This window comes from Podarcis gaigeae, assembly GCF_964106915.1.
Source record: "Podarcis gaigeae genome assembly, chromosome: 1".
Taxonomy (NCBI): domain Eukaryota; kingdom Metazoa; phylum Chordata; class Lepidosauria; order Squamata; family Lacertidae; genus Podarcis; species Podarcis gaigeae.
This window is the reverse complement of record NC_139678.1, coordinates 58,341,976-58,363,482: the sequence shown is the minus strand read 5'-3', so window position 1 is coordinate 58,363,482 and position 21,507 is coordinate 58,341,976. Positions and strand designations below refer to the sequence as shown.

Below are 21,507 nucleotides of genomic sequence, written 5' to 3'. Positions count from 1 at the left end.
AACCCATTACATACAATGCTCCCTTGTTGCGTCTGTCATAGTTCTGCCTGGATAGGAAGCTTTTTAAAGCCAAGAACAACACATTTAACATGCAAAGTCACCTTTTCAAGCTCTGGCTCCTACTCTCTGCTTCAAAGCAGCCATGGCTGAGAGCAGTTTTTGCGGCAAACAGGATGGGCCCCTAACGAGTTACTTTTGCCCTAGCCAGCATTCCAGCTAGTGAGTTTGCTGTAGAAAAGGAACGGCTGTAATTATGATCTCTTGGGACATGATGGTGGTATTTTTGAGGATAGGCATCTTTACAATTACAGGTTCCTCTTCTTACCTTTAAAATGTACAAACACATAGTATCTTCTGAAGATTGCAGAAGCCTGAAACTTGAAAGGATAGTCAGTGAAAACAGCCAGACCCTGTAAAACCTAGCTGATAGAAGAAAGTGCTATGAAGACATAAATCTCATATTGTAGCAGGCTGAGATCCCAAAAATGTGGCTTCACTAGTAAAGACCCTGGAATTTTTAACTGTTTCAACACAAACTTGCTTTTATTTGCTAGCACTGCCAATAAAATAAAGACTCCCTGGGGGAAAGGTTTTTGTTACATTGTATGTTAAGAGTGAATACAACTCCCTCTGCTGTTTGTGTTCTTCCAGTACAACCACTAACTCGGTCTGACCCACCCTCCTTTACACATTAACAGAATAAAATTCTGAAGGTTTCAATAGCCTGTGGAGAAAAACAGAGCGCAATCTTGGCTGTGGTGCTCAACACTGGGAGTAACCTAGCATAATTTTTTTTCTTGAGAGAGTCCAGCCAATCTTAAGGCATTTCTGTGCTGCATTTTATAAAGCCCCTCTTTAAGCTGCTACTTTATTTTTAGCTTGCACAGATGGCAAGATTTAAGGGGATGGTGAAGAATGTTCTTGCATCCAATTTATTTTATATAAAGCCTTGAGGCTGAGGAGAATTGTTAAGGGGTGGGGGTTGGGGAATCCATTACCCAATGTGTTTAATTTTCAAATGTGGTTTGGAACTGGGGAGAAAGGAATCATGGTTTGGAGACTGCTTGCACCTACCTCAGTGGTGGGTTTGCACATCTTGCTCCTCCATTCTTTTCTTTCCCTTGCAGTCTTCCTTTTCCCTCCAGGAAAAATAAGAAATTTCAGATTTCAAAAGCGAAACCCTTGAGGCTGGTCAGCAGGAGACTGGGCTGCAACTAATGTTTCCCAAGCCAACCATTTCTGCTTTAGATGTTTCTGTTTCAGTGGATAGAAGTAATTACTCCCTGTTAAAGCAGGCTCATATTCAAAGCCATTTTGTTTCACTCAGAAAAACTCAACTAATTCAATAAATAGACACATTAAGCAAACTGGATTTTAACATGAAAGTTACTAATCAACAGTGTAAACAGGGCTAGCAGAAGAGAAGGGAAGTCCATAGTTGGCACCACTACCTTTCCAAGCAGAAACATGAGCTTCCATAATGTGATTATGTTGGCCTCTTTTAAAATCAATGATAGCAAATGATTAGCGGATTTCAGTTATGCTTTTAACCAGTTGAGTAAATAATTTATAAACAGCACTGATGGATGAAAATTGGTTAAAGTGCTTTTGAATTGTCTAAATCAACAGCTACGTGACCAGTGACTTCTCAGCAGATGGTTTAAGATGATTTAATATGACAAGTGAATTATAGTGCAATCCAATGCTTCCGTTGCATGGTCTGGAGGGCTTTAGGATCTGCTCTAAGTCTCCAGGGATGGAGTATTTTGGATGTGCAACAGCCAGAGACTCTGCTGATGGATTGCCAAAGGGCTGCATGGCCAACACACCCCACAAATAAAAGGGTAGGGGAGAAGGCTCTTGACATTTCACAAATCTGTTACTACTCCTGTGCAGAATGATGTAGTCTGATAGCATGAGGTGGAAGGGGAATGTGGGCAGCAGTGTTTGGGCAACGACCAGTAGGTCCAGGCAAATCAGAAAGGAAAGGTGTGGCTGGATAGCATCACAGAATCATAGAAATGCAGAGTTGGAAGGGACCTTGAGGGTCATCTTGTCTAACTTCCTGCAGTGCAGGAAACATAGGACAGAAACTATATAAGAACATAAGAGCTCTGCTACATCAGGCCAAAGGCCCATCTAATCAAGCTTCCTGCTCTTCCAGCAGCCAACCAGAAGACCACGCCCAGCAGCATTCTCCCCAGTTGTAATTCCTAGCAATTCATATTTAGAGGCCTATCGCCTCTGGTAGTGGGAGCAGGACACAGGCATCAAGGCAAGTACGGTAGCTAGAATGATGCTTAAAAGCCAACCCGGGGGATATGAGAACCAGGCCATCAGTGGTCCCTGTGCTCTAGCACCTCCCAGCCTTTTCTTAGTGGGAAATCTTAGCCAGGCTTTGCACCTGGGTTCTCCTGCAAGCAAAACACATGTTTCAAAGCAGCAGGGTTGGTTGTGCAGCTCTTTTTGTCCATATACAGCTGTGGGAAGGCATTCTCCCATGGTGCATCCTTCCCTGAGCTGCTGTGTCTCATCTATCCTACCTCACTGTGGTGGTTTTTGTTTTGTTTGTTTGTTTGAGGATACAATGGATGAGGGAGAACCGTGTATGCAGCCTTGAGCTCTCTGGAGGAAAGACAGGATATCGGTGTAGCAAATAAACAAACAACTGGCATGGCTGCTGGGGGAGCAGCTGGTGTTGCTACATTCCCTGTGGTTTGGTGTGCTGCCAAACCTTTCTCAGGTAACTGGAAGCCTTGTAAACTTGCAGGGCAGGCTCATTGGCTACCCAGAACACCAACAAACTGTCAGGCTTACAGCTCAGATTAATTTTGTTCATGAATGGGATAAGTGAGGGGAACTCATTGTAAATTACAGTGTAATGGGTTCCAGTCCAATCTCCTTGTATAATTAGAGCAGAATAAAAATAGCCCAGCACCTTTTCAGGTGTGTTTTGAAATGCTCAGACCAGTGGTTCCTAGAAAGTACAAGGATGGCACTTCATAGACTTTCTTCCACTTTCCCCTACAATTTGTACTTTGATAGAACAAATTGCTGTAGCGATTGGCTCATCCGTCCCATTGTCAGTCAAATTCTCACTAATGGATTGTGGCCTCTTTAGCTATTGCTTCTAGCATTAGTTACAATTCATTTTGTTGATGTTTTTATAAAAAGTTGAATACTTTTGCCTGGTTCTGTGCAGGCATTTAATTTCAGGAGGCTTGGGCACATCTAAATCTGCATAGGGTTAGTTTGATTATATGTAAAATTATGTACTGCAGTGGTGCTTATTTGGGAATCACAATTCTGGAACATTGTTTCTGCTCCTGCTAGTCTAATGCGTGAGATGCAGGAGAGCAAATGTGCTTACACATGCAAATAAATATAGGCTATGTCATGGGTAGGCAAACTAAGGCCCGGGGGAAAAGATCCAGCCCAATCGCCTTCTAAATCCAGCTTGCGAATCAGCATGTTTTTACATGAGTAGAATGTGTCCTTTTATTTAAAATGCACCTCTGGGTTATTTGTGGGGCCTGCTGTTTTTACATGCGTAGAATGTGTGCCTTAATGCATGCCTCTGGGGGGTATTTGTGGGGCTTGGGAATTCGTTCATTTCCCCCCCCCCCGAAAAAAATATAGTCCGGCCCCCCACAAGGTCGGAGGGACAGTGGACCAGTGCCCTGCTGAAAAAGTTTGCTGAACCCTGGCTATGCACACCTATAAAATACACACAAGCAGAAAGAAACAGACTTTGCAGCATAATCATATCCCAACGTTACAGATATATGGAAACGAGCTGTTCCAGATAGGGCTGTGTGCTCCTTGAGGCAGTTTGCTCTAACTGTAACTGTTCAGTGGAAAAGGAACTGCATGTTCAAATACATGTTATGTACACATTTGACTTATTGTTTAAATTTAAACTAATATTCCATTGGTGTTTATTATGATTCTATATTATAAAATATAAGTGATACTAAGTATAATGTCCTAGTCAAAACAACAAAAACAAAGCAAAACAACCACCACCACCCCTGGGTCAGTACCTTGGGTCAGTTGTACTCTCAGCCTAAGCAACCTCACAATATTTGTGAATATTTCTCAATATTCTCACAATGTTTCTCTCCTGTGGAGAGGAGAGAAAATGTCTACTACCTTGAGCTTCTTGGAAGAAAGGCAGGATACAATAAATGAAATAAATAAATCAAAATGACCACGAGGGTCGCCACTAAGAATCTCATTAGTTTTTTCCTCATCCATTCTTTCTCAATCTTTAGGGGAAAGCAACATGTTCTGCTCACCACCAGAAGAAGATCCCCTTTTTTCCTATGTTCCCCCCTCCATTGAAAAGGGGCAAGGTATCAAGTGCATACATAGGTTGGGAGTGCTGAAAATATTCCTAGCATTTCAAACCTAAAGAAAGCATGGCATCTGAAATGGAATACTGGATTAATGGATCTGATCCTGTGGAAGTGGGTATGTGGAGTGTTATAAACATACACATTCTTACCTAAGCCAAGCCACCTTCTCTACATTCTTTATCTGACAAACAACAATGACGCTGCTCAGAAGTTTTTAAAGGCTATTTTGCTTTGAACCATAGACTCTCAAGCTGTTTCAAAATCAGTTTGCTATGCACCCATGTTCTATAGCAAGCTGGTTTTGAAACTCCCTTCAAAGTAAAGTATCAAACATTGGGCTAGCGTATTACAAGCCCCTTGCATAATTACCCAAAGCAGTACCTAGATCCCACTGAGTATTCCCCATTACCAACTAAAAAATCCATCCACCATAATGCTCCTAAGCAACCTTCTGGAAAATTATGTTTCCACAAACAAAATGGCCTTCCTACTGCATACCAACTTGCTACAATGGAGACTGACATAAAAAACACACACGTAAAAATTAAATGAGACTTGCATCCCTTCTCTTTCACAACATAAAACAGGAAATGTCACACACACACACACACACACACTCCTATGCATAGCTTGTTTTCTTAAAAAAATATACCCAAATCAGTAGGCTCCCAACTGCATTTTGCTCTAAATATGTCACATCTACTTATTTAAATAGGAGATTCTTAATCACATGCTGGGACCTTACCACTGAAACCAATTAGAGTTAAATTGCAAACTTAGTCTCTGGGACAGCATCCCATGGGGCCATAGGACACTGTGGATTTCTCCCTCCGTGGATGGAAAGCCCTGAGTTGAGCAGGCTTGCCCCAGACATATCCTCCAGCTCTTGCAATTGTCCCTCCACCATTACTAGTACGCTGACAATGGAGAGGGCAAAATGAATGCATTACTGGAGTGGGTAAGGGAAGGCTTTTAATCTGCTCCTTCCAAAGCTCCTTCCTTCTCCCAAGCAGACCCCCAGAAGAGAGTTTCCCTGGAACAGGTTTACTTCCTTTCCCATTGGGAGCAATACAAAAACTATAAACAACAACATGGAAACCACAAAGCTGATGGAAGGAAAAAAGACAAAATGTGGACCTACCTTCTGCTCTGTTGCCACAAGCTCACCTGGGCTTTTGCCTGGGTGATTTGGCTGCCTTTAATTCTCCCCCCTTTTCGATAGCTCTGTAACTTGTAAATATATTTATTTAAAAGATGCACCTGTTGCCTTTTAGGGCACTATTCTCCAAACCTACTTCAATTCTATATTAAAATACAGAATTTTAAAATATATATGTTCAAATAATAGGTTAGTAAAATAAATGTGTTTTTTACTTTTAAAAAACCAGATTCCTTTATAATTTATTGTTTGAAAACTTTATATAAATTGTTCCCTGACTTGTCAAACAATTGCCACTAGGAGTCAGCGTATCTATCTGTAAAGAGCTTGAGTTTGATACGTAACAGCGACGTGTACACTGTTAAATTAAGATCTGCATAAAAGTACAGAAATTATATCCCTACGTACTGAACAGATGTTGTACATATTTGTTATTGGGAAACAACTGAAACACAATTTTATTTGAATTTTTTATTTCATTTTGGTGACTCATCAAGTCACAGCTTTATTAGAGAGGGCTGCAAAATAATGTTTTGATCCCCCCCCCCAACATTTAGCAATTTAATTTTTTGTTAAGCTGTGCACTGATGGACTTCTTGATCCAGAATACAAGGCACTGTAACTACAATACATGGATGTTGAAATGGTATTTCTCATCAAAAGATCAACAGTTTGTAACATGATTTGTACAAGTCAGGTTCAAAGTGTCCGAGGCCCGCACTTCATCCTTGTATTTACTGCGTTCTGATGTACAATTTCAGTATACAACTCATGGTCAGTGCTGGTACTGTTCTTGAGTATTATCCTGTTGATGCAAGTCTTCACTCTGTGCTGTAAGGTGGCCAATGCAATATGTTTGAAATTAACCAGTTTCCTGAATGAAAAAGCTTTAACAAAGATGTGTAAATTACTACCTGGAACTATACCCAGCACTAGTAATTCCATAGCATGGTGCGAGGCTAGTTTTATTATTATTATTACAAAATAATAATGTTTGCAGGTATAACCGTATCTATAGCTAGATCAAGATATCCATGTATCTTGGCAGTTAGAATAACTGAATACAATTAAACACTGAAGAAAACAAAGCTACAGAATCCTTTGAATATCAGACACAATGGACATAGACCAGAAACCCATGCATGGGAGAAAACTAAACCTCTAAACAAAGCCAAATCCCATCTATTATGGAACATAAATTTCATAACTGCATTAAGGCATTTTCTTCCATGAATCTTCAGAATTTAAACCAAGGACAGCAAAACCTGTGGCCTCCCAAGTGTTTTTGTCCTCAAACTTCCACCAGCCCCACCTTGCATGGGCCACGGTCAAGGATGATGAAAACTGGCGTTCAGCATCTTTTGGGGGGCCTCAGGTTCCCCACATCTGACTTAAAGGGAAAAAAGGTGGGGGGAATCAAATGAAGAAACAGAAAGCTTAGAATATTCAACATTCTTCCCATGATAAGGGAAATGCAATCCTTCCATAGGAATTGATGAACTCCAATTGCAGAATACGAGTGATGGAAGCATAACGCACTTACACCTGAACTGCGTTAGGAAATAAGCTTCTGTTTCTCGATTCCCCTTTCTGACTATAATTCTCTATATGCAAACGGTTGCTGAACAAAAGGGGAGCAGGAAAGACCTTCATTTAGCTTCACATTTAGTAAAATGCCTTCATGCAGCACACAGTTAAACTTTGGAATACTCTCGCGCAGGAGGCTGCGACAGCCACCAACTTGAATGGCTTTTAAAGAGGATCAGGCAAACGGTAAAGGAGATATGCTTGGAATAAAGGCGTCAAAATGGTCTGCTGTTAAATCTCTTGTCCAATAGGGCAGGCAGTCCCTTCCTCCTCCACACGGTCAGCACGCTGAGAGGGAAGAGCAGAGGTGGGCCTTCTGTGCAATGGCGCTGCTACTTATTTGCAGCCCAGTGAGGAACGTGAGAACCTTTGAGTCACAGCCCTTGCGTCTCTTTCGTAAAGTGCCTTAACATGGGGGCCTTTCACTAAACTATAACGATTTAACATCTGAAATGACAACTAATTGTCCTTTGGGAAGCTCAGAACACTGAAATCACTACAATCAGGGGAGAAAAAAGATTGCTAAAACATCCATCAAAGCAAGAACTCAAATCACCCTCACACAAACGTGTGTTCTCTCATATTTCTACAACACACATTTCTCATCTGAAATTCGGATTTGGACTCCACAATAATAATAAGTAGTCAGATATCTTGTGGGAGCTAAATTAAAGGTAACTGGAACAGTTTTTAAAAAAAGAAATATTAAACAGCAAGTTTTGGCAACTCTTTTCAAAAACAAAAGATTCAGACTGTTCTTACTGTTTGTAATCAGAACCACAACCTTAGTGCAATATTATATTTATTTCTTACAGTAATTTTGGTTGCCATACATGAGTAGTAAGGATTAGGGAAAGTGCAAGTTACAGGAGCTTGAATTTGTTGTCATCAATTTGAAATAAGAGGAATTAAAGCACAAAAATTACAGCAACAAAGATAACATGAACACAAGTTGTTACACAAACTATAGCGAGAAACATTACTATCTAGAAAATAAAATAAATGTAATGGAAAAATTATCAGTATTAGAGGCTCATACACAGAGTCATTGCCAGATCAACTGGGTAATGCTTGTTTGTAAAGGAACTCAGAATCAGAAAATTACTTTTATTAACTTAGGTACCACAAATAGTTAGCTTTTGTGATATGTAAATTCTGTAAATCAACAGTCACATATAGTCATTTTATAATATATGAATTAAAACTTAAAATGTTCCCAGACACCCAGGGAATAGAGTCTGTGCAGTTATACACAATTTACATCTTGTGTGATTTTGGTATTGTATACACAAATATTACAGAAACTAGGCATGTAAATGCAATTTATTTAAATTACAGTATATAAACAAAAGTTGTTCCTAAAACCTGGAATATCATTAACAAGATTATCTCTAACACCTTATTTTGCACCATCATAGTAGCAGGAGATTAGAAGGGCCATTCCTGCTCCCAACATTTTCGAAACTGATAAAAATGCTAGGAGGCAACTGTATCTGTTACTATTGCTTTCTGTGATAAAACCATCAAACAGTACTAAAGACTATTTCCTCTTGGCAAAGGTGTATTTTATTGATAAAAGCAGTTCCTTGTAGGCCCTATTACTCTTTCAATCATAAGACACAATGTAAAAATAAACTATTTCATTAGCTCTTTGATGTTTAAATCTCTTTTCTACTAATTCTATTGTACCTACTATGTACGTGCCTGAAAGAGATACGTATCTAAGAGACCCCTTTTAAGAAAGGGATTACCATCACTTGTAACTTCGGTGTACACCATCATAAGATATTCAACAGTAAAAGGGTATGATTAACAGCAGCTTAGAAATAATTCTCTCTATTTTCTTTTCCTACCATGTGTCCTGTTGTATTTCCTGGCACATATTGTAGAGGTAACACCAACTGCATTCAAAGAAGCAAAAAGGAGCATGGCGTTCGTGGTTTATTTACTGAATTCTGCAATATCACCAAATGGAAGACAATGATGGCTGAATTATCATTTTCTTTTTTACACCCCCACCACCACAAAAAAGTATTTGATGGCTTTTCGTAGCCACTGAATATATGAATGTCATCCTCTACATAATCCGTATAATTATGGAAATTTCAGGACTTTTGCATTTAAACTAGATTTTAATTATAAGGTTACTTGGAACTTTCAAATGCAAATAGGAACCTGTGAAGGATACAACAACAGATGTTAAGTCAAAAGAGCAGTTTTTGCACAAAGTGAAGTGGGGGGGAGAAGAGAGATATGAATATTAGTTTTCATAATTAACCACTGCATTGTTAATTGTAACCATGTTTGAAGAAACACTCATCTTCTGAAGAAGTTCTAGCAAAGATAGAAAATATAACACAGCTCTGCTGGTTCAGATGCATCCAAATGAGGTTGATTTAAAAAGGTCAAGACTTAATAATTATTCCACAGAAATAGTAGTAAACCACAAAAGTTTTATTTTATTTTTTTAAATTTCTAGCATTGAAGTGGCACAAAGGCTGCCCAGTAGACCAGCCACTTATATTCTTAAAATATTGTGCTTATAAACTATCTGTACAACTATTTAAACTTGCAGTAAAGAAAGATATTGAAATTGCTAAATTTTATGTACTAGTTCTAGACCTAATTAGACACTTCGTTGTGAGAAAATATAATTAGAGATAGGCTGGGACGTATTAAGGAAAGAATTTAGATGCCTTCCAAAAATATGAGGCCTTCTGAAAGTTAAGTAGTTTGATGACTGAGTAACCACTTATGATTTAACCTTCTGTTATAGGCTGAAGTCTTCAGGAAGGCGGGAACCACAAAATTCATAATGTGTATTACTTACAGCGGGAGAGAGAATAAGCTGGGGGAATACTGCTAATCTCCATAGGCTACAAAATCTCTAAATATATATCCCACAATAAAGACTATCATTCTAAGTATGCATTCCAACCAATTCATAGCCATTTCATTGGTTTTCAACTCAATGTCAAATAAACTCAACCCAAGTTGTGAGAACAAATGTATTCTCCTGCAATGCTGCTCTAGTTCATGCAGCAATGCAGAAGTGAACTTTGGGATTTTTGATTTTCAGTCAAACTGAAGCCAAAGTCAAACAAGTCAAACTGAAGGTGTGCCAACTTTAGGCGGCTGACGTGTTTTTGGCACCCTGAATATTTGTTGGAATGGTGTCGGGCCCTCTCAATGTTGAGTGGGTCGCATTTTGCAGCATCAGTGGCTGGCTCCTCCACAGCACTCGGCCTCCTCCAGGTGTCATGATATAGTGCGCATTGCCTGTGACACGACATGTGTGTGTGCCACGCAAGACATCACACGTGTACAAAGCATGCCAGAACCCCTCAATCTGGTGGGCAACGTGGCGCCTCTGAACTGAAGCTAACTTGAATTTTTAGAAATTGTTCCTTGCATCTATAATAGGTGCCCACCAGGTTTCTGGGGAAAAAACCCCTGCATCTTGCTTATAGTTTCAGTTTCTGCAGGCAATCGCTTTTAGATTTTCCTCTTCCTGGTGCCATAAAAGACTAATGCCAACACATAAAGATACACTTCTGCATGTAAAAACAGGCTTTGTGCCACGTGGATTCAGCAAGAGCAGAAAGATGATCTTTTGAGATGGAAAATCCCACCCTATGCACAGTTGTGAACATAGCTTGTGCAAAGGTTTGTGCATTCACATGCAGAACTGTAGAAACAATATATATTGTTCCTTTATTTATACTTTGGATCATAGCAGTAACTGAGTCCCTCGCCACACGTGATCACTTTGACACAGCAAAAGCAATCGGTGCATAAAAATACTTTTCTTTGCATGAGCAGCTCATTCAGATCTGAATCTAACTGTGTGGGAGGGCAAAAATTAATGAAAGCTGTGTGACTAGTTACAAAGGATGACAAGAACTAAATTCATTAGAGATAAACCAAGGAATGTAATAAACAAGCCAAAAGGATGTCAGAAAGTTGTTTGTTTTTTGAAATCTCTGCTTCTACAACCCCACGAATGTATTGATTTTTAATTAAAACCAGTAAATGTGCTATGAAAAAATGTGCATGTTAGTATGGTGTCTAATTGGCAGAAGTGAGAATCAAAACAGGAGGACCTACAGGAGCCATGGAACTGAGTGCAATGGGCATGTGGAATGACTGGGGGGGGGGGTGGGGAGAGCAGAAATTGCAAAAAGAGCTGGACATAATACTTTATTGTGAAAGGAGAAACACCAATATGTTTCAAACCAAAAAGAAACTGGCACAGTATTGTTCAGGCAGAAGGGCATTTCTGAAGGGCAGGAAAATAATTCATGAATGTTATTCCCATGCCCCATAAATAAAAATACTGTAATAATTTTAGAAATAATTTCAGTAAGACCAGAGCTTACACACACACACATATTTAAAAATTAGCATTTCCCCCCTTTCCTTATTCTCTCCCCTTTCTTCCTTCCTCTTTGAAATATATAGTCTCTTTAATAACGTACATTTACTTGTGGCTGCTCCCGGGCACCAAACTTACAATCTACACTCTTGCATATCAAAAACTATAGCAATCAACTGATGCTTCAATTTAGTGGTACTCTTGGGGAGCCAAGGCATTTGGGGTGTTTCAGTACCAGCCCATCTCTATTTATAACAAAGGTATGTGAGGCAAGCGCAGCCATTCTTATCTGTCCAGTAGCTGTTTCAAGGCTCTTTCTATGTTCATTCTGTGACCAACTCTAGTCACTCCAAGGTCTATCAAGTCTTCCTTCTGAAGGTTTGGTAAGTGAGTGCCATCTATTTCATTATCCATAAAGGTCTCTTTATGTTCACCTAAGTTTAAACTCTCCAACCAATCTGCCACATCTGGCTTGGTCCACAGGTGGACAGGCTTAGTTGTAAAAGGCTTATTTGATATTGGCTGTTGCAAGATTGAGGGAGAAGGAGACCTGCTGCGCCCTGTGTTCAAAGCGAAGAGGTCCCCCGAAGGAGGCTGGCTGGGTAGGCTAAAAACATCAGAAAGTGTTGGAGAAGGAGATGCAACTGGAGCAGCAGCAGTCAGAGGAGCTGGCATGATGTCCTTACTTATTTCTGTTGGTGAAACCACTGGGCTTGGAGCATGTCTTGCTCCTGGTGTCCTACTATCATAGTCTGGGGATCTGCTCTGCAGTGTGATTGGCTGGCTAGTCCCAGGCCGGACAGTAAAAGTGATGGTTGAACTTCGAGTACCTGAGACAGTGCTCATGACTTCTGTGCCCCTGAAATAAACAAATAAAAATGAACAGGAAATATTCAGACTCTCCACGTATTAAAAATACAAATCAGTTCATTGCTAACTTATGACACAATTACGTATTAAATATATATATAAATGCCAAAGAGATACCATACGACTTTATGAAAACAATAGTGGCAGAAAACTATGAGCAAGCTTTACAAATATTTTAAAAGTCAAAGACAATCTCAAATATGCTGCTAAAAATTAACTCTAGCCACTGAATCATTGCCCCAAAAGCATTATGGTAGCAAAAGGCGTTTAAGTTTGGTGAATCTCACAAGACAGTTCCAAAACTGGACAAAACAACCAAGGATGCTTTTCTGTGTCATTGTTCTAATTTGTTGCACAGATGATGCACTAAGGAAAGTACATCTAAGAGATCACAGCAGGGTACAGAAGAGGAGGCAATTCCCAAGGTAAGTTATATGCTGAAACCAGTCTTGCTAAGCATAGGCCAGAATCCTAGAAGAACTCAGTTCTGATGCTTGGGAACTTTACCTTCAGGAGGCAGACCATTGTGTTTTGAACTAGCTGAATGCTCTTAGTACACTGACCTGGCTCATCAGGGGTAGTCCTACGCATTGCCAGAGCAAGCCAATTGGGCGCCTGGGGCGGCATGTGTGCCCTGCACCCAGGGGCAGGGCCAGCCGCCTACGGGGCGGGGTGAGCCAGGGCAGGGCGCTCTGCGGGGCCTCCGAGAAATCTGCCTGCCTCCTCCCACTTAGCTGCCCTACAGCTGAGGGGAAGGCGGTGGGTGGACTGTTTGGGGCACGCAAAGCCTGCGGCCGCCCAAGTCACCGCGTCATTCCCAGACGAGATGCGTGGCTCGGGCGTGCTGCAGGCCCCGCGGTGAGTGCCACTCGGCATTTTGTCGCCCCCCCCCCTTAGTGGTGACACCCGGGGTGACCCGCCCCCAGGACACACCCCTTCCTTCGCCCCTGATCCTATGTACAGTATATTAAGGGACCAGAGGTGGGGCAGATATTTGCATACCCACATAGTAAGTCAAATAAAAGAGAGCTGAAATCTCCAAAAAATCCAGAGAAAATACATTTTGCACCCAGTGAATCAAATTTGGTGAACAGATACTGCACTCAAAAACACGTTTTGAGAGAGTTTTATCTTGGAGATGGTCTTGCTGACATGCTTTGGTTCCTGACAAGTAACCCTAAGGTCTATGCTTAGGCAGGGTGGAAAGCAAGAGGGGTTTATCAATAGGTAACTAAAGGATGAAAGACACACATATGTATCAATTGCTCTGAAGATCTGCCTGCCTGTTTTAATGTTATGATCAGGGCTGGCTCTAGACACATCAAAGAAGCGTTTCACTTTAAAGCGTTGTAAATTTAAACAGGGAAAACAGGTAAAGAAAAATGGGACTCCACATCGCCATCTGGTGACACAATGTTAAATCGCACATGCAACACATATAAATCGCTTTTTCTTTACCAGTCTAGCAGAGTTCTGGGACTAAGAGTAAATGAATGTGTATGGACTATAGATTTTTATTCATCCTTACTTTTGGCATTTCTCATGAATCCTGTTTTATTAATATACAAAATAATGCATTTTAATTTTTTTAAAGGCTAAAAATAAGGAAGAGCAGCCCCTGTTTTTATTTGTCAAAGCAAGATTCTATTACAGATCCAGCTCATTTGAAGGCTCTTTTTAACCTGGGGAAATCTGAAATCTGACTAACACTGCTAGTCTCCCATGTTCAAAGGAAGAAAATGATGAATGAGACCTCAGGTGTCAAAATGTCTTGGGCCAGCCTTGGTCACAGTTTATCTCCCCCAGACAAACCATGTGTGGTAAACCATATAATTCTTTGATAACAGATCACACTTTGTCTGGAATGAGATAAAGTTTGGCTTAGCATTATGCAGGTCAGTGGACGGAAACAAGTCTTGCCTGCCCCCAGGTTAGCATGCTTCCCCCTTCCCTCTCTGGTGTGGTCATAAAAGAGAGTTCAGAAGTTCATTTGTGGCACAACCTACATAGTAGTAGTACAACAACTAATGTATGGGACATCGGAAATGTCAAATTCCTATACAGAGAAGCAGAAGGAGTGATTTAAAGTGCAGCATGGGTGGGCTAGTATTAATACTCAAACAGTGAATCTTCCCAACATGGTAGTAAAGAATTAGCAAGAATACGAAAAAAATGTTATTTGTAACTAAAGAAAAGGTTTTCTAAGGTCAGTATTCAATTTCTGCAGAAATCACTGTAAATTACAGCGGGTAAAAAAATAATTTAAAAATTACTGTGGATTCTAGAATGTTGATTGTTAGAGCTTGTCCACACTTCCAATTTCCCCATCACTTTCCCCTGGGAAAACCCATGGTTTAATGCTGAATTGGAACAGGTGGCAATTGGGCTTTCTGCAGATTGCCATGTGTTCCAATTTTGTAGTAAACCATTTGTTTTTCCAGGGCAAGAGAAAAACCTCTGGGCATAGCTGTCAATTTACAGATTTGAAAATAAGGGATCAGCAGCCAAAATAAGGGATTTTAGTCAACCAGCAGCCAAACGAAGCCTCAAGTGGTGGTTCCCACAACGCAGCAACCCGGCAAAGGGGGTGCAGCAAGGAAACCCACCGTCACCTCTCCACTGGGAAGCGCTGAGCAAAGGCGAGTCCCAGGCAACGCGGCCAATTTGATCGGCACAAAGCATGCAAGCTCCACCCCCCAGTCATTCTTAGACTCCTTATTAGGTGAGCAATGCAGCCAAGCAACACAGTTGGAGCCTCCCTCCTCCCTGGCCGGCAGGGAGGGAGGGAGAAGAGCTGCTTCCTTTGAAACCCGGGAAATTTAAGGGACATCATCAATAAGGGACAGCAGTGGGACATGTTGCTGGGATAAGGGACTTTCCTGCCAAATAAGGGATGGTTGACAGCTATGCCTCTGGGACCTGTGCTTTCTAGGCATGGAACAAGCAGAACTGTGGACAAGCCTTCAATCTCTAACATCTTGTTTTACATTCTTAGCAGATTGTTATCTCAGAGAATAAAAAGACTAAGGAGATGGGTCAAAATGTGCACAGCACATGCAGGCTCATTTCTTCCTTTCTGTGCATTGCTTCTGGCCTTATGACACACCATACTACATGTCTATAGTGACAACATGCCTTTGATGGCATGCTAACAAACAGGACAATGGGGTATGTACCACATTCTCTGGCAGAAAGGAAAACATGTCTCAGACTTGAAAATGTAGCCTGAGGAGACTTTGCCCATGAAGCTATTTAGGTGAATGGGAGGAAGAAGACAACTTGGAAGTATTTAATGCTGCACTTTCCACTGCCAAGTTGGAAACATCTGTTAAGTTTTAAAAGTAGCTTCTCTCTTTGACAGAAGTGCTGCAGGAAAAACGCCAAATACGAATCACCAGCGCTTACAATTCCCAGCATGTCTAAATAGTTTCTTTGAATTTGTGATAATTATTTTAGAATCACAGTGAGAGAAACATTGGTCAAAGGTTATTGATTTGTAATTCAAACACAAAGGACCTGAAAATTTACCCAAAATAATGATTTATATAAAAAAATTACATTAAATGACATCCAGACCAAAGCTGTGCATTTTAAACACAGAGGAGTTAGGGATTTTAAAAAAATCTTTCAGAAATAAAAAAATACTAAATTGAGCTGTTTAAAATATTGATTGTCAGAAGCGGGGAAAGAGTTTCTTCTAGAAATATCAAACACATCCACATCCATAGCTGTGAGAAATAAAGTATCTGTTAGCAACTTCGGACTATACCCTTTTCTGTAAATTGTCAATGAGTGGCTATTAGACTAGAGACAATTCTTTCCAACCAAATTTACTTTTCTAATATGGCTTTTTATATTGTCAGGAATATATATATATATGAAAAGCTGGCTCTATTAGGAATAAGCATACAGTGATATTTTGTTGCAAATATTCACTTACTTTGATTTCTCTGATTGCAATACACATTATGTTGTCTTAGATTATTTCACAATATGTAATTACTGTGTCACATCACTGAATTTTCCCAGGAAAAGCAGTCTGTAGGCATGAATTCCTATTAAGTTATTTTGAGCCATTTTAATAGGATTTAAATATAGTACTACATTTTAAACAAACGTTTACTAGCAGTAGGACTGGGCGATATATCAACATGCCCAAAACCAGTTTGAAATCCATATAGTGATATCAGTTTCATAATTTTTGACCTGGCAGTGTATCGTGAATCACAATATGTGTGTGTGCGCATGCATGCTATGAAAAAATTACAGTATGGGAAAAACCATGAAGCCAGCCAATGCCTCTACATAGCTCCATCCTTGTTTCAGACATTGTGATATATCAGTATATTGTGATGTTTAGCTTGTGATATATCACAATGTTGAAAATCAGACACTGCCCAGCCCTAAATAGCAGAAAGCTTCAATATACAAGGTGGTTTTTTTTCCTGCTACAAAGAACTACATGGACACAAGAGTCATTTATATGCCAAACTGTTGCCCAAACATCTTTATAAGATGTACAATGTGATCCTATGTATGTTTACTCATAAGAAAGTTCTCATGAATTCAATGGAATTTGCTATTTAGTAAGTGAACTTAGGACCACAGGATGTAGAGCCAAACTGTACATGATGCTCATCTTTATTTTAATATGCATTTTAAATAATTCAAATAATAGCCACCTGGTGTGGGGCTTATAATGATCAAGATTGCAGCAGTCGGTGGGTGGGGAGAGTGAGAGATTAAATTATTATTTCCCTGCTGGAGTCATGACCAAAATAATACATTTGAAGCGGCTGTTTGCATTGGGAGGAAATCCTGAATTTGTGTTGAAGGTCTCTTCCCCCAACTTCTGCAATCAGTCCCCTTTCAAGTGGCTGTCATTTTGCAGCTCAAGCTGTCTTGCTCTGGCGAGCAAGCTGGATGCCGAATTCTGCACCTGCTGAAGTTTCCAAACAGTCTTTAGTGGCAGCCCTACGTATAATGTGTTGCAGTAATCTAACCTAGCGGTTACCAGAGCATATACAACAGACGTTAGGCTATCCCTGTCCAGATAGGGGTGTAGCTGGGCCTCAAGCTGAAGCTGATGGAAGGCACTCCACGCCACTGAGACCACTGAGACCACTCTTTCAGAGGGAGTGTAACCCCATCAAAAGCAGGAAATCTCCCATTCATCCGATCCAGGGACTATCCACTAACAGTGCCTCTGTCTTATCTGGATTGAGCCTCGATTTATTGGCTCTCATCCAGTCCATAACTGAGGCAAGACATCAGTCCAGCACATCCACTGCCACACCTGCAGATGCAAAGGAGAAGTAGAGCTATGTGTCACCAGCATATTGCTGATGACATACTCCAAAATTCTGTATCTTCACTCAGGGGTTTCATGTAGATGTTAAACAGCATAGGGGATAAAATTGAACCCCAAGGAACTCTACACTGAAGATTCTACAGGACCAAAGAGCAAACCCCGGCATCTCCCTCTGGAAATGACCATCCAAGTAAGACCAGAACCACCACAAAGCGGTGCCACACACCCCTAATTCAAACAACCACTCCAGAAGGATACCATGGTTTATAGTATCAAAAGCCACTGAGAAGTTGATAATTGACCAGAACACATTTCTTTCCTGACAGAGATCATAATGTAGTTTCTGTGCCAAAGCTGGGCCTAAATGCTGACTGAAATGGATCTAGAAAATCCGTTTCCTCCAAGAGTGCTTGGAACCCAGAACATCTCACAGAAGAAGCAACTGCAGTGTAGGCTTCTGAGTTCTGGCGAGATTTTCGTGGAAGCTGGTTGTGACCACTTCTCTGGGAGGGGAACCTGGAAGCCAACGCTACAGACATGTAACCTGGTAAGCCATGCAACCCCAGCTTTGGTGGGAGGTGGGGAGGTGGAGTCAGCAGATGCCACCACTAACACAAATTCCAATCTATGTACGGTATGTCTTAAATGTATAGCAGTTCCATTACAACCTGAAGTATAGGTTAGCAAACCTGTGCCCCTTTGATATTCTTCAACCCAGCATAGTCTCCAGCCCTCCAGAAGTGACACTCAGACTTCTGTCTTGCCACTATTGTTCCTAGGCCCCATCTGAAGTTTTCATTGGCTCTTGTTTTCTGAAACTCCCATCCCTTCCCCACCCATCGTTTCCTCAGACCTCTGCTTTTTAATGCACTGCCTACTTTGTCCCACTGCTTTAGCCAATCTGCTGCATGTGCAGATTCTCCACAACATTCATCTCTCTTCCCCCATAGACCTTCTAGTTCTTAAGCATTATGCAATTTCTTCAGAGGTCCTCCTTGCCTCAGAAAATATTCTGACAACACTGTTTCCTTGGCAGTTGGGAAAGTGCATGAGTTTGCACCAGCTCAGCCAACAAATACCAGAGGCTTCTCTGTCATCGTAATTATGTGCGATACAATCATAGACTAGAAGAAATGGCTGCCTAGAAAATCTCAATATGTGAAATACAGTCACCTGCACTGCTTATTGATACTTGTTGCCAGTTCACAACGCTACACTAAAGGCAGAAGCAATAACTGGCAGAATTTTCTTGGTGTATCTAGATTCTAGATAAGTCTTTGCCAACCTGCCCATGCTGGCTGGGGCTCATGGGAGCTGTAGTCCAAAACATATGGAAGGCACCAGTTTGATGAAGGCTGTTATAGACCTCACAGCTACTTTGTTAACCTACATTTTTCTTAACTAGCCTACCTAGCTCTCCTTCTACAGCATATGTCAGGAGTGACATAAGCTATGTGAAGTTTCTTCAGAGACCACTTTTGCCACAGTTCTGTCATCTTTGCACCTTACCTCATTCTCCGCTTACTTTACTTTCAAGATTGTCTTCCTCAGAGCCTTCCTTCGGATTCCTTGCCTCTAAATTTTCTGTCCATTAATTTCTCTACAACCCAGGACCTATTTTCAGTCCTAAGTCTGCCCCCGTGCAACTTCTTACTCCCAACCAAACTGACACTCTCCCTTTCCCTCACGGAAATTGAACTGAAACTTTCAGCAACCTGAACAATAACTTAATCGTTTGTGCCAATAGTTCATGCCACCATACTAGGCAGTGGAGGTTGGTCCATTGGGGTTAATGGGCATTGCCCATCAACCTCATTCTGCTCTCAGCCACCTGTTTGACGTTCAACTTTTAACCAGTTAGGGGATGGCTCTGCCAATCACTGGCTCTGGCTCTATCTACTGTTGGTCACCTGGCCTTCTGCCCTATCATTCCCAATGGGCACCAGTCATCACTGACACTAGGTAAGAGGCTTTACAAGTACAATGCAATATAAATTAAGCATTTGACTGTGTCATTGATTTCAACAAGGCTTAGACATGGCTGAATTTTATCCTTTTGCTCAATTCCTCATATTTTTATTTATTTATTTTTTAACTACACACTAACTAGAGTTAAAAAAAAATTAAATTAAAATATGAGGAATTGAGCCAAAGGATAAAATTCAGCCATGCCTAAGCCTTGTTGAAATCAATGAGTTGTAGTTGTTGGAGGCAAATTTTCCCTGGTGGCAGATGACAGAACCACAAGACTGGTGTAAAACACTCAAACAAGAGTTTTATTATGGCTATACAAACAACAAACACAAAGCATGTGGGTGTTCTCTTTCTGCAGGCAGTTGCAAACTGCAACTTCTTCTCTTTATACACGTCACCAGCTGTGCTAATGAGCCTGGAAAACCACACCCAGAACTCATAGAAAATGTCCTTAAAGTTACCTGCACCCTTTTCCTGTTTCTTGATGAATGATACCTAACAGGAGTACTATCTGGTGAAAGTTATGTAAGAAATGGTCTAATGATGAAGACCTATGGTGAATTTTAAAGAATGGCTACCACTTCTGGATAGGAGAAATATCTAATCCAAACTATGAATGAAAAACAAACAAAAAGTAACTAATGTGAACCAATGCATGGATTAAAAAAAGAAACAAACCCCAAATAACCCCCCTTTGGTCATCACTTACTTCATGGCACTTCAGAATGCCCCTCTTCTGTTAACGGCAGTCATGAGAGCAAATAAAATGACAAAATGGAATGACTGAGACACTGTAGAGTTACAAAGCAAAAGCATCTGCAAAATTGGCCGACAAACAGTTAACAAGATGAAGTGAAATAAAGGATGTAACAAAGTTCAGCTTTAAAAAAAACACCTCTCTGATTGTTGGGTTATTTATGAAACTCTAAGGTTATGAAGTTCAAAGGGGACCAATTCAACATCTGCCAATGCATATACTCATCTTCTTGATTTACTTTTCACTTACCTGTCTGGGGCAAAATTGTGTTGACAATGAAACATTTACAACTCAGTATATTAATGCATGGCAATGAAACACTTGAATACCTCCTGGCTTCAGGAAGGACTGAGGACACATAGTAAAAAATATCACTAGTGTACAAAAGAGTGTCAGAAGAACAGAATCTTCCCTGAATAAGATATTAAGTCAACAGTTTCAGGCTGGCAACCCTGCAACTATTGTTAAATCTCAGTAACACGACCGGTAGACTCGTAATATCATTATGGATTAGAATAAACCTCCAGGATAACAGATGCTGGTTCCAGCCTAAACTGTTCAAGATGCTTCCTGCCCCTTTCTTTCCCTCTTCACAGTTACCTCCTTTACTCTATTGATACAGTAATCATTCAGTGGATACTTGATCATTCTGTTTTAATACAACTATTTGGTTCAGAGGTAGATTAACCTGCTTATTTTCTTGCTAATGTATTTACCTGCGTATTTATGAATGGGTGGTGGTGGTAGGGAGTACAGAGTTTATAATAAAAGCTGGGGAGAAGGAGCTCAAACAGCTGCTCTCTGATAATCAACAGGCTTTTGCAAGGTCTTTATAATTTGCTTTTTGTAAGATTGATTTAACAAAGATTATGTGGCAAGGACACCCAATTTCTTCCCATAAACAGCTTAAAGCAGAATGGGAATACAAAGAACAAAAACGAACCCATCTGCTCAGGGACTGATTTTTTATGCTTATCATTTACAGATTGAATTCAGCTAAGGACTTAATTTTTTTATTTTGGCAATTTTACTATGCACTTGGTTTTGATGGCATAATTTCAACACACACGCGCACACACACATGTCTTTGAAATGCATAGTAGTTGAAATATATAT

The 21,507-nt window shown here is 40.5% G+C and overlaps 1 protein-coding gene across 8 annotated transcripts in view; it reads right to left on the bottom strand.

Annotated features, from left to right (window-relative positions):
- Positions 1-7,889: 7,889 nt before the first annotated feature.
- Positions 7,890-21,507, bottom strand: part of SHANK2 (SH3 and multiple ankyrin repeat domains 2) — a 338,288-nt gene continuing 324,670 nt past the window's right edge. For all 8 annotated transcript variants that reach the window (XM_083748814.1, XM_083748807.1, XM_083748812.1 and 5 more), the window contains one exon: positions 7,890-12,338. In XM_083748814.1, the coding sequence (XP_083604940.1) occupies positions 11,765-12,338 (574 nt within the window). In that variant the 3' untranslated portion in view covers positions 7,890-11,764. The remainder of the gene's footprint in view (positions 12,339-21,507) is intronic.